The sequence below is a fragment of the Drosophila virilis genome, chromosome 5 (genome assembly GCF_030788295.1).
Source record: "Drosophila virilis strain 15010-1051.87 chromosome 5, Dvir_AGI_RSII-ME, whole genome shotgun sequence".
NCBI classification, from domain to species: domain Eukaryota; kingdom Metazoa; phylum Arthropoda; class Insecta; order Diptera; family Drosophilidae; genus Drosophila; species Drosophila virilis.
This window is the reverse complement of record NC_091547.1, coordinates 25564198-25578867: the sequence shown is the minus strand read 5'-3', so window position 1 is coordinate 25578867 and position 14670 is coordinate 25564198. Positions and strand designations below refer to the sequence as shown.

The window sequence follows — 14670 nt, the reverse complement described above, 5'->3', positions numbered from 1 at the left end:
ACGGAGACTGCAATATGGGAAAGCTTCCCGCGTTCTTGGTGCCAGTAAGTTTGGTAAGTTAGAATACGTTTCCTACAGCGTATGTGTGTATAAGTATGAATTTATTCGACGATTACAGGCACATAAAGGATCAGATGAGGTCGAAAATCCCCATGCCCCCACGCATAGTCGTGGAGAAGGGAGGGGTCAATTTATCAGCTGCAAAGTAAAATAAAAAGGTTAAATGAAATTGTGCGACAGTCTATAGGCATGGAATGCGCTATTGCTAGTGGACAAATATCGAATTCGAAAACAGCTATAAACAATACAGTAAGCGTAGTTCATACGAGATCCTTAAAGAAATAACCAGCTATCTGGGATGCCACAAAGAATTGACTCCGACCGAACAACAGCCTTCACCTCAACATATTTTGGAAAGTTCTGTAAAGAAAATAATATTAAACCATTTACTTATGCTAAGAATGCCAAGAAAAGACACTGTCAATCGCTTCAATGATCATCGAGCTAAAACCTTAAGACGATATGACGCCAGACACGCTAAACTGACAGTTAATAAGACTTGAAATATTGTTTTGACTAAAAATTAACCATGCTACAAGGGGGCACGTTACAACAATGGGAGCCAAATTACAGAGGACCGCTTATAATCAACCAAGTCTTGCCAAAGGACATCCCGAATGCTGATCGAACATAGAAGCATTATAAATTGGTGTATTCTTCGGAAAAAATCATGCCATCAGTTACCGCCAGAGGAGCCCGACGAAGATGATGACTTTGTTGATGACCGAGTAAACTTATTTCGTGAGGACGCTTTGAATGTCAGGAAAGCTGAACGTAAGTGTCTGGCAATGTGGACCCATTGTCATTGTCAGCAAATCGATAACAATGGAAAGAAGTATCGAGTTAAGCATCTCTAGAGTGGGAAGCTAACCAGCAAGCCGATAAGTGAAGAAGAAAGATGATACTTAAGAATATAAATTTACTAAGCCAATAATAGTAAAGTTAACGATATTAAAGTAGCCTATTCCTTATCGATGTTTATATAAAATAATATCACTCAGTCAACCTGACAATTATTATCATTGGGATTTATTTTTATACCCTGAACCCATTAAAAATGGGTATAGGGGTATATTGTATTTGTGCAAAATCTAAATTTATGTAGCAGGCAGAAAGAAGCATCTCCGACCCCATAAAGTATATATATTCTTGATCAGCATCAATAGCCGAGTCGATCTAGCCATGTCCGTCTGTCTGGCCGTCCGTCCGTCCGTATGTATGAACGCAAGGATCTCAGATCCTATATTGAAATTATAGTTGTAGGTGCTCCTAGTGCCAGCTCAGATCGAGTTTGTTTCCGATAATCGATAATCTTACTCCGTTTCCAAGCAATCGATAAAAGACGATATCGATTTTTTGGGCAATTCTGGTAAATAATAAGAGCTAGAGTCAACAAACTTGACATATAGCTTCTAAAATACAATATATATATATGCATTTCATGTTGTTATTTATTTTCATTCTTATCTCCTGCGCAAGATTTATTTTGTTTACTTTGTTGACATGTAGAGCATTTTAAGACAACGTATGTAATTTGTTAGATATTTAATTAAATGTTTTCTTAAGTACCAATTAAGCTATCCATATATAGCTTGTGACTGTTCAAGACATTAAAATTTTATTGTCATCATTTGTTGGAAGCTTGGCGCAAATTTTCTATCCGTGTGGTAATCGCATTAGCCATTGCTTGTCAGAAAATTCAATCTGGTGGAATCTAGACAATAGGTCGAGACATGTTAAATCTCTTGCCCGTTTTAATTGATCAAGAATATAATCTATTCTTGGAATTTTTAATCGACGTGACAATAATCTTTAACTTGTCGCCATCTTTTGTTACCGGAAGCTGGCTAAGATTTGTTGGGAATTATTAAGATATACAGACGGTTTAAAGATTTTTCGCGTGTTTACTTATCTGCGGTGGATTCAATTTCTTCCGGTTTTTAACTTCTACTTTATAATAATGCTCTCAGTTTTATATATATTGCTTAGAAAATTGACAGGGCCATGTCAACATTGGGACTTTCAGTGCTATTTGCTTGTTGTCCTTTGTTCTCCATAGGCTGTTGCAGAAGTGATCTAAAGTCAGCGATGTTTAAAGTAGCTGAATATTGTAATTTTAATTTAAAATTTCGATCGGATATATTTATATATATATAAGTATATCAGTATATCAACCGTATAAAATATACTCATTTACAAATCTTTAAAATGAGTTTGAATTCTCGTAACCCCTTGTTAACGTGTACCTTAATCACATAAGGTAACTACAGTGAAGCTTAAGCATCATATATTACTGTATGGGCTGTGCGGTAATCGCCAATCAGTCAATCAGTCTGTCAGTCATATATATTGTTTTTGAAAAACAGAGAAATGAAAACTTGTTAAATAATAGAGAGAGCTATGCAATAGCTTTCAGAACATTAAACATGTATCGTTTCTTAGTGTGGCGCTCTTCGTAGAATCGATAATTGAAATTTATGTATTTTGGAATGCCAGTGTGGAAACCTATGGAACCTGTATCTGTGGTGCGGCTACTGGATATTTAGAAATATATATATAGATAGATATTGAGATATAAGTCATATTCTTTGCTCAAAGTCTTGTGTTTCGCCGTAAAAAACCTCTGTTCCAAAGCTGGTATCATGTATTATGCACGAGGTCAAGCGAACTGGCATCTCCGTCAGCCAGCATTAGTACTGGTGCGACTAGCCCGTGGTTCTATCCTTAAAATTTAAAGTTTTCGTGGCAACTCGTATTTCTGACATACAAAAACTGACCGCCAGTATGGCGTGGCGATAGGTGCCGACACACAGAAATTCAGCGGACATAATTCGACAGTGACGTGCTTCAGATCGATCCGTGTTTGGTCGAGCCTGTGAGTGCAGGATCCAAAGGATCATCAGATAGCCTGACTGGCAATGCACTAAGAGCTAGTAAATGATCTATCATCTGCGACATTTTAAGCTGCTAAGCGATCCCCACATGGAAGCGGTTCAAAAATTTGACATAGAATGGGAATTTATTCTCCGTACTCTGCTGGAAGAAGGAAGCACCTATCTGTCTATCGCTCTGTCGACCGTTGCTTAATTTTAATGAGCTTCGCACTCTTGTTTGTAAAATTACATCATTACTCTCATTACTCTCAATTTCCTGCTCATCTACTGTTTGGTCCTCCAAAGACCATCATCATCCCTGTTTAAGCTGAACGGCAGCATGTGGCTCATCTCATCTCATCACAAGTGTTTTGGACTCGGTGCCGTTTGTAGTACCTCACCTTGCTGCACAAGCGCTGTGCGTCAATTACATTGTGCTTGTCAAAAATAAAATTAATCTCTTATGTACCTGATCTCAGGATTAGCAAATAATTAAATTAAAAAAATTCGCACAATTAGATTATTCAAACAGCTGTTTGTAGCAAAGAAGCGGTTGATAAGCCGCTTTCATTGCTGTTATAAAATGTAATGTGTGTCAATTCGGAAGGACCTATTATATCGCATACCGTCATAAACTTGCATTGCATTGTTTTGCTCTATGTTCAAGCTAGAAAGGAGACACAAGGTCACATAAATTAACTTAATTGAAGCAGAAACTGAATACGCTTCTATAGTTTATATTTTTAAGTACAAAATCAAATATGTTTTTATTATTATTAAGTAATAATTTAGACCAAGATTTAATTATTTATTTGATAAGCGCTGTTTGGTGTTTAGCTTAGCTTTTAACCCTACTCCATCTTAACCATAATATGTGACTAGATAAAACCTACAAAAACACCAACAAAATTATCAATAAATTTGAAAAATTCCGTAAAGGCCCAAGCTTAGAGCTTAGCTTTGATGGGACAGATTTATAGAAAAAGTATCACGATTAATAAGTTCACTTACAACCTGGACCAACTCAAAACAATGTTGCGCTCGAAACGCAGTGCAACTGTCGATACAAAAAAAACAAGAGGACATAGTGACGGTTGTTGATCACATCTCTAAATGTTGGAGGGTGGTGAGATACTGGCTGCGTGTCTGCTATATGGTGCAGGCTTTTCATATGTACGTCAAGTAATGGAAAGGATTGAAGAACGACTTTTCGACTGACGAAGAATTACATTTAGTAGTCTGCACGACTACTGCAGGTAAATCGTTACCACTGTATAGCAGCTTCAGATGCTTGCCTAACTGTAGCTCTTGGTAGCTAAAACCCGAAATCAGAACCGCTTCAAATTTCGTTTATATTTATATTAACAGGAATATTTGCGCACGACTTTTTATATATAGCATATATTCATATATATATATATATATATATATATATATATATATATAATATACAATTCAAGGTTTCGTCGCTGTGCATTTTGCCTAATCAAAGTTAAAAACAAGAAGTTCTAGTCGGGAGCTCCCGACTAGGGGATAACCTGAACCCTCTCCTTCCAACATCAAATGCATATATATTCTATTTTAGAAGCTATATGTCAAGTTTGGTGACTCTAGCTCTTATTGTTTACCAAAATTGCCCAAAAAACAGGATATCGATATCGATTTTTATCGATTGCTTGGAAACGGAGTAAGTGATCGATTATCGGAAATAAACTCGATCTTCGCGGGAACAAGGAGCACTTACATCTAAAATTTGGGTCCCACTAGAGGAAAAGCTTTGCCTTACTCTCAGTGCGCCCCTATTATGTCTATGTACCGTTTGAATGTTTGTGTCTGTGTACGTGTCCAAACAAGCAAGACTACAAATTTAATTTTTCTCAAATAAATTTTTTGAAGTGAGTAGCTCGGTATCGTTGGTAAGGGTACCTAAGCGTTGGCTTGTGCGCATTTACCATTTTTATACCCTGAACCCATTAAAAATGGGTATAAGGGTATATTGTATTTATGCAAAATCAAAATGTGTGTAACAGACAGAAGGAAGCATCTCTGACCACATAAAGTATATATATTCCTGATCAGTATCAACAGCCGAGTCGATATTGCCATGTCTGTCTGCCCGTCCGTTCGTCCGTCTGTCTGTTTCTATGCGACCTAGTTTTTCAGTTGAAAAGCTTTCGTCATGAAACTTTGCTGAAGTACCTCTTTCTGTTGCACGAATTACAAATGTATGTTGGAACCGCATGGATCGGAGCACTATATTATATATCTGCCATAGAAATGATCGATTGAAAATTAAGTTGTTGGATAGAAAACTATTTTGTTTTTCAAGATATGTTGAAGGAAGTACTAATAATTGTTACATGCGGGTAGTGCTAGGAATATGGCTTCCCGACTAAGTTGTTTTTAACCGCTGCTGACTAATAGAGAAACCATGTTCCTACTTTAGGGACAAACTCTTATTCAAATCGGCCAAATGTATTTAAAAATTTCAATATTGATAATGTTATAAGTACACATATATTTGGATAAAACTGTAATTGATATTAATTTTTTGAAAATATTAAGACTTACCTTTCCAAAAACTTTTTGAACGGTCTACCCTTAAGTTGCCCAAAGATTTCATCCATGTACGGCTGTTAAAAAAAAAAAATAAATAAAAACAAAATTATTTAAAACGCCCACTCTTTAAAAAGAAAAACTAAAATTTATAATATGTATGATTTTAATCTTACTTTTACTTTTTGTTTAATTAAGATTCTTTCAAGATGCTTATATAATTATTAAATATTTATATTTAATTTTGACATTTAATTACAAAGTATCTCGCATAGGTATACAAAATAAAAAATTTAATAAATAACAAAAGTACATATGGTTGGATATACCGTAAATTAGCTATCAACTAACAGAGTAGGAGTAGCAGAGCACAATCCTCGAAATTGACTTACTATATTGATTGTTGGCGACATAGACGGTTCTTTTCTTTCAGGTCATCTTCAATTTTACGTTCCGTATAGGCCTACCAGGAAATATCGCTCCTTATCTACCTACGTCACAACAGATTACAATATGCACAGTTCTTTTTGTATACTATGTAAAAATTACAATAGTTTGTGTAATGTTTTGTCCACCGAACTTTTTCTACCGCTAATAAAATCGGTGCTTTCAGGATACTTTCAGGAACTCACTGACCATTCGCAGTTATGAGTAGGTGGATAATTTACTGGACAGGGCCCACTGGGTCGGTTATTTTTCATCACAATCTCGTATGCTATATACTTAAAACTATATTTATCTAATTTAAATTTAATTACTCTATTAATAACTTTTTTTTGTATTTTTTCCTATTGATTGTATTTACTTAAATAATATTAAAAATTAATATTATATTAAAAATTAATATTATTTTTATTTCTTTCTAAGCTGTAGACTCTAATAACAAAGTTAGCTGTAAAAAGGAGCATAGCTGACTGGACGGCAAAATAATATACCTCCATTGAGTCGGTGATGCTATTAGAAAATTATTTAGTATAATAAAGCTTTTAACATTTTATTTTCATGATTTGAAGTACTAAAAATTTGTCTCGTTTTTGTCGAACTTTTTTGATATATATTTTCCGGCTGGTTTCAATATCTGTACTACCTGTAACAGAAAGACCTCTTACCTATAAAAAGTTTCAAGACAACAGCTTTAAGACTAAGAGGCAACTTTGGTTAAAGCCCGACAGACTCATGTTGATTAATCAACTCGGCTGTTGATGCTGATAATGAACATTTATGCTTTATGGAGACCTTGTATGCCTTACACATTTCATATAAACATTGTTTTACCCTTTACAAGGATATAACAAGTGAGGATATAACAGGTGAGAGATTTTAGTCGGGAGCTGCTGACTAGGGGATACCCTGAACCCTCCTCTTCCAACATCAAATGTATATATATATTCTATTTTAGAAGCTATATGTCAAGTTTGGTGACGCTAGCTCTTGTTATTTACCAAAATTGCCCAAAAAACAGGATATCGATTTTTATCAATTGCTTGGAAACGGAGTAAGTTATCGATTATCGGAAACAAACTCGATCTGCGCGGGCACTAGGAGCACCTACATCTAAACATTTCAAATCTCTAGCTCTTATAGGTTCTTAGATCCGTTCATACATACGGACAGACGGACATGGCTGGATCGACTCGGCTATTGATGCTGGTCAAGAATATATATACTTTATACTTTACATACATTTTGATTTTACATAAATACAATATACCCTTCAGGTTCAGGGTATAAAAACAAGAAATTTTAGATACTCACAAAAGAATTACTTTGTACTTTTTAAAAAATAGGAAAGAATAATTAAGCTTGTTGTCACAAATTCTTAATAAAAAATTCAATTTAATCAATCTTTATTTGAGTTGTTTAGTCAAATTCATGTCCAAGAAGGTTCTATATAAAAAATCATTAGACGGGTTTCACATTTTTCGCAAAATAACAAATTCCTCGGTTGAAAATGCGATTTTAAGATTTTTTGGTGAAGTTTTAAGCTTTGTTGCGATTTTGGAAATTCCACTTACTACAATGGGTAATACGCGAAAAACGTTTAAATTAAACTTTTTTGTTCACCATCCGATTGGGCTCAAGCTAATTTTCAAAGATCTTTGTTATACGCTTGCAGAGGATATTATAATTTTGTAGTGAAATGTGTAGCGCATAGAAGGAGACATCTCCGACACCATAAAGTATATATATTCTTGACCAGTATAGGCAGCCGAGTCGATATTGCCACGTCTGTCTGTTTTTATGCGAACTAGTCTCTCAGCTTTAAAGCTATCTTTAAAAAACTTTGCAGAAGTCCCTCTTCTGTTAGCATTTGATTAGGAGTGATATGCTGTAATGTGTATTCGTTTGTTTCCAACGAAATAGTGCTGAAACTAGTTATGCGCCCTGGTCTGTAGTTTTTGTTTTAATGCATGCAAACTGTGTAATTCAATTCAACCAGAATAACGAAACAACACGGTCAGCTGACATATGTTTAATTGGAATAGCCTCGAGCCAAAGACAATATAAACACTAAGGTGACTAACGCAATACAACAAAATGCTACCAAAGACAATATAAACACTAAGATGAGTAACGCCATACAACAAAATGCTACTATGCAGCTTGATTTTTTTAAAATTGAGAACGAAAACGAAATCTGTAGCATTGCGCTCTCACAGCCGAGAGAACGAAAAAGCTAAAAATAGAATTTGCTCTCAGCTTCGGCTCTATGAGGGCCGTGCAAGCAATTATGTTTGTATGCGTGTGAATATACATACATAACAGCATATTTGAATGTGTTGTTATCCACTGCTCTGGCAAAGTCTCTGGCTGGCAAAGAAACAATTTTCTTAAAATGAAATGTAATTGTATTTTTAGCACCCTTTTATTTCTTAATTGGAGAATAAAAATAATATTCATTTAATTTAAAGAAATTATGTAAATATTTGCAGCGACTTAGAAATACATATTTTCTGCGGAGCCAATCTCAGTACACAAAATGCATTCATATATCAACACAAATTTGGGATATGTCATGATCTGCGCTAGAAAACTAACAAAATTAATTTCTTGCCAAAGCATTGAATACTTTAAAGATCTTATGCATGTATAATTCACGCATACAACGAAAGCTCCACGCACGCATACACTGTCCAAAAAGAAAAGTGAAATCAATCTATGTGTGCTATTTTCTTAACATAGTTATTGCGCAAGAAGCGCCTTGTGTAAAAATAATATAAGTTCTTAAATTTTCCTGTAAAATTAATTGTTAATATCTAGGGTAATATATCATTTTAATAAAGCATGCATTTCATGGATAAAGCACAACCACTTTGCGTCGATCGTAAGTTCTAAACTTTTCGCTCAATGTACTTCAAAAACGAAGCGACGCAAAGCAGCATCGACCAGCTGAAGGCAGGCTGGCGACTAACTTCGAAGCATCAGCAAGCCGCGACTTCGACACTCGTTCGTCTGGTCTTTGGAGAACGAACTACCAGTCGGCAGGCATGCCGTACGAAGCCTCAAAGGCCAGATGAAAGGCCAGGCCAGAAATTACTCATCTTTGTGTTTAGATTGTCTTTGCTCGAGCCATCTTGAGAATCGGCCGCTCATAGTTAGTTAGTTAGACAATAACGAAACCCTGTTATTTCTAGCAATACAACAATTTCTAGATGCAAATGGTAAACCGGCTCTCTGGCAATACAATCTTTTCGGGAATCATATTATTTTGGCGATGGATTTGCGATCGCTCACAGAGAAACCAGTTTCGTGACCAAGATGAATGTGTGTTGACAGACACATTGACACTTTAAGGCTAGGGCTAGCTTGTAATATATGTTGTAGATCAATGCCGTTGTTTTAATCCTCTTTTATTTTTTCCACCGTAATAGCATAGCCATTGAGATAACATTAACGTAACTGTCGAGGTGATGCCTTCTTAGGCTTCTGAGAGAATATATTTTAGTAAGGAGCTTGTGGTCTGTTTTGATGTCACAAGAACATCCGGAATGTGGTTAAAATATCTTATATTTAAACAAGTAAGAGGTTCTAGTCGGGAGCTCCCGACTAGGGGATACCCTGAACCCTCTTCTTCAAATATCAAATGCATATATATATTTTATTTTAGAAGCTGTATAGAGTTTGGTGACTCTAGCTCTTATTATTTACCAAAATTGCCCAAAAAACAGGATATTGATATCGATTTTTATAGATTGCTTGGAAACGGAGTAAGTTATCGATTATCGGAAACAAACTCGATCTGCGCGGGAGCTAGGAGCATCTAAATCTAAAATTTCTCTAGCTCTTATAGGTTCTAAAATCCTTGCGTTCATACATACGGACGGACGTACGGACGGACAGATAGACGGACATGGCTAGATCGACTCGGCTATTGATGCTGATCAAGAATATATATACTTTATGGGGTCGGAGATGCTTCGTTCTGCCTGTTACATACATTTGGATTTTGCACAAATACAATATACCCTTATACCCATTTTTAATGGGTTCAGGGTATAAAAAAGCTTATAACTCTCGTAAGCTTGCGGTAAAAGCATCCCAGTGGCTGCCATTCTCTGTGATCTTTCTATGCTAACGCTGCGTCGAATATTAGACTTAACAGAACATTAGGACTCGGATGTGTCATAATAGCAGCCTGAGACGCCTGAGGCCGTATGCATGATTAAAATGCACTTATAGTCCCTTCAATCCACTCGATTTTGCGTTTGTAGGTATTTTTATACCTCGACAAATTTCACTGAGTGCCTCTTAAAACACAAATGCATTAAGAATACAACCACGCTATTAATTAACGATGCCAAGGAATTGGCCAAGTTTGCAAACTTATCGGGTCTATTGATGATGGCGCTGACTCGATCTTCTGGTGACTATATTCCACTTATGTAAATGGTATAGTGCAGGATTTTTACTTCGGACTTGGCGACCTGACATTTATTTATAACCAGTATTCTGTAGCGTGGAGAGTACGGATTGGACTTAATCAAAATGTCGTGGATATAGCAATAGAGACCCTGAATATGCTGTCCTCTTTGGCCATTGGAATTGGCACTTTTTAACATAATTTAACCATTTAGCACGAATTACACAAAATTTCGATTTCTTTGAAACCCACCAATTTTCATTTCTTATTATATACTCATATAAGTTTTAAGGCTGTGTAAAACAACTTACAATGAATTAAATTTGTTGGTTTAAGAACTGATTATAATTGGGAGGTGTTAAATAGTTTCAACTGATAGGCATTCCTAAAATCTATCTACATTGTATCAGAATAGTACTCTTTCTGTAATTGACTACTGCCTTATCGTTTTTGTACTCATGATTAATTTTCCATTTAACAGAACCACTGCGTTTGTATCTCAGGCACACTTGAAATATCCCAATATCCCTGTCTCACAACAAAAACCATTAAATTCTCAATATTAGCTAAAAAGAACATAGAAAATAAAGGTGGCTCTAAAATTGCAATATCTTTTTAAAGATTTCGCGCCGTACTTGGGATTGGACTGCAATTGGGAAATCAAACTTAAAAGGGGACAGCCTGAACCTTTTCTACCAACAGGAAATGCAGCTCGCGGTCAGCGTTCCTGTGGCGAAGCAATAATAAAAATTAATTTGCGGGCTACCAACCGAACTGCTTAGCACTGCCTCATACTCACAGCCATACCAAGAATTGAGTTTCAACGAAAATTCTAAAAATTCTTTTTGTTTTTTTTTTTTTCCGCTAGCTGCCACTAACACGTGACTTTCCAATATAACCACACGGATTACATAATTATATTAACGAAATACTATATTTACCGCAATCCTACCTTTTTTTGATACATTTCAAAAACCTTTAACAATAGAATTAAATATCATAAATATCAAACAATTTTATTAAGTTTAAATTGTTTTTCAAACTCTAGCTAAGAAATAAAAAGAAACAGTTTAACTTTTAACAATAACATTTAATGATCGAGATAAGTATATCTTAATTAAAAAAGAATTTGGTGGTCGCTCAGAAGGATTCCTTCGCTTAGCCTTGAACGACGAGCGTTTATTAAAAAGATAAGAGAATAATGCAGTAAGGAAAGAATAAGTTTGCACATGCGATAAAACGATCGTTTTCAACTACTGAACAATAAATATGAGTACCCACATTCACAACGCCATATTAAACGGCATATTAGAAGGGCAGAGCTACCAAGCGTGGGTGACACACGGATCGTACTCGTATCCCTGCTCAACTCAAAAAAGGTGCCTGGATACGATGGCAGCGACGCAATTGCTATAAAATTGCTTCCCAATTTTATACACTTACTGACCAAAGTTGCTCTGCTCAACTCAAAAAAGGCGCCTGGACACGATGGCATCGACGCAAGTGCTATAAAATTGCTTCCCAATTTTATACAGTTACTGACCAATGTAATTAACTTTTCAGATGTGTTTACGTAGAGGGCTGCCTATATTGAATAAGGCTGGTTTAATCCCAAACCTTTAGTTTGGCTTCAGGCACCTCCACGGAACACCGGACCAGTGCCATAGGATAGTAGAGCGAACAATGCAGGCATTCTAAGAATAGAAGTACTTCTGTGCGGCCATGCTCGACGTGAAGCAAGTCTTTGATAGGGTATGGCACCCCGGTCTACTGCATAAACTTAAGTCAAAGTTACTAGCATCCTACTTCGAATTTCTTAAATGCTACATCTTCTGTAGACAGTTTTACGCCAAAAGCGGTGACGCTCCCTCGTCTATAAAGAACAGCAGTGCCGGAGTACTACAAGGCAGCGTTTTGGTACCACTCTTATACACACTGTACACTGCCAACATGCCTGCCAGCCCGGATCAGAGCCTCTTGGACGTCACACACGCGTATGATACTGCTTTTCTTACAGCAGCCAACACACCTTCATAATGCAGCGTCAATTGGACTCAATGAACAGCTGGCTGAAAAGTGGAAAAAAAGCCAAAGGAAACTGCCCCCCAGTTTTTCTTGACGGATTTCTGATTTCTGATTGAACAACGCCCAATTATCCAAGCATCACGCTCGAAAGACGGCTGACTTGGCGCGAACATATTGTGCGGAAAAGGAAGCAGGCTGAAAACAAGCTGAAACAATATTAATAGTGATCGGCGGACAGTCCAAATTGAAGCTTTGCATCAATCTGTTAATGTTTAAATCAACATGTTTAAGCTAACATGGACCTACTGCATTTATCTTTGTAGTACCGCCAGCAGGATCAACCTGAGCATTATTCAGCGGTTTCAAAATAAAGCTTTGCAAAATTTATCTATCGCGCACATCTGTCATGAAAATATTGCAATTCACAGCGAGCTAAATATTCCTTGGGTATAAAAGGTTATTCCCAAGTTGAGTGATCGCTACATCGCCAGACTAGGCAACTACCCAAATAATCTTGAGAAGGCTCAAAACGAAACACCCACTTGGCCTGTACCCACTATTCTATGCTCCCCTACACTAAACAGCCACATAGATACACGCAATGTTAACTGCCAGCGTTCAAAGGAAACATTTTATTACTGCGTTTTTTTTAAAATTGTGTTTAAAAAAAAAATACAACAAGAAACCTTTGATTTTGAACTTGCTAAAGAAACTGTATAATCAATATGCAAATTTTAATATGGGAAAAGAAAACATATAAACTAAAAGGCTCTAGTCGGGAGGGGGATAGCCTGAACCCTCTTCAACGAACCCCTAATGCAGCTAGCGGTAACAAAAAGAAATTACAAAAACAAAAAAGTTTCCTTACTTATAACTCGTGGCTTGACCATATGCTTATATTTACGTGTGTTTCTTAACTCTATTTTTATCAATTGCCTGAAAACCGGACAATTCATCGGCACTAGGAGCATCTACGTTAAAATTCAAACCCTTTAGGATCTACTTTCATACATACGAAAGAGTGGACAGATGGACTGACAGACGACAGGTTGACGGATATGGCTAATTCGGCTCGGGTATAAATGGTGATCAAGACTATATGTATATACTTTACTGGGTCGGATATGGTACCTGATTGTTACATACATATGCACAAAACCATTTCAGGGTATAAAAAATACTAATACAAAGCAAAGTTTCTAAGCAATCGATAAAAATCGATATCGACATCCTGTTTGGGCAATTTTGGTAAATAATAAGAGCTAGAGTCACCAAACTTGACATATAGCTTCTAAAATAGAATATATATATGCATTTGATATTAGAGGAAGAGGTTGCTCCCGACTAGAACCTCTTACTTGTTTCTTTTTGCTGGTGTGGCTGTTAAGTAGAATCTACAGCAAGTAATGTGGTCAGTTGCGACTTCGAACCCTGCCAAGGGAACTTTTTATACCCTGAACCCATTAAAAATGGGTATAGGGGTATATTGTATTTGTGCAAAATCCAAATGTATGTAACAGGCAGAAGGAAGCATCTCCGACCCTATTAAGTATATATATTCTTGATCAGCATCAATAGCCGAGTCGATCTAGCGACGATCCATCTGTCTGTCCGTCCGTCCGTCCGTATGTATGACCCAAGGGATCTCAGAACCTATAAGAGCTAGAGACTTGAAATTTTAGATGTCGATGCTCCTAGTTCCCGCGCAGATCGAGTTTGTTTCCAATAATCGATAACTTACTCCGTTTCCAAGCAACCGATAGGAATCGATATCGACATCCTGTTATTTTTAGCAAATTGGGTAAATAAAAAGAGCTAGAGCCAATAAACATGATATGTTGCTTCTAGAATATTATAGATATTTCAAGTATCTTTCATTTCATACCTACCTCCTGACTAGAACCTCTTACTTGTTTTAATTTATTTGGTGTTCGAATAAGAGGGTTCAAGATATTCCCTAGTCGGGAGCCCCCGATTAGACCCTCTTACTTGTTCTTATTGAATTTTCAAAGGAATTGCCCTCATTTGCTAAATTTTTAAGTAAGTTGCTTATCTGAACATAATCAATACAAAACAAAGAGACTCTAGCTGCTAGGCTTTTTATAGGATATAACAAAAATAAAAGTCAATGACATCTTTTTCTTTAATTGTGTGTTCAACTTTACGTTGTTAATACCTGAATGTAGGGTATAATGTATTAATGGAAATGTATGTGTAGCAGGCAGAAGGAAGCATTTCAAATCCACAAAAAGTTTATATCTTTTTGTGCATCAACATCATAAGCGATCTAGCCAT

The 14670-nt window shown here is 36.3% G+C and overlaps 1 protein-coding gene across 3 annotated transcripts in view; it reads right to left on the bottom strand.

The window, feature by feature from the left end:
- Gprk1 (G protein-coupled receptor kinase 1) overlaps positions 1-14670 on the bottom strand; it is a 98564-nt gene that overhangs the window by 42631 nt on the left and 41263 nt on the right. For 2 of the 3 annotated variants that reach the window (XM_070210547.1, XM_002058811.4), the window contains one exon: positions 5505-5566. In XM_070210547.1, the coding sequence (XP_070066648.1) occupies positions 5505-5566 (62 nt within the window). Of the gene's footprint in view, positions 1-5504; positions 5567-5881; positions 5918-14670 lie in introns of those variants that run through there. The other variant, XM_032437138.1, reaches the window with a different exon arrangement.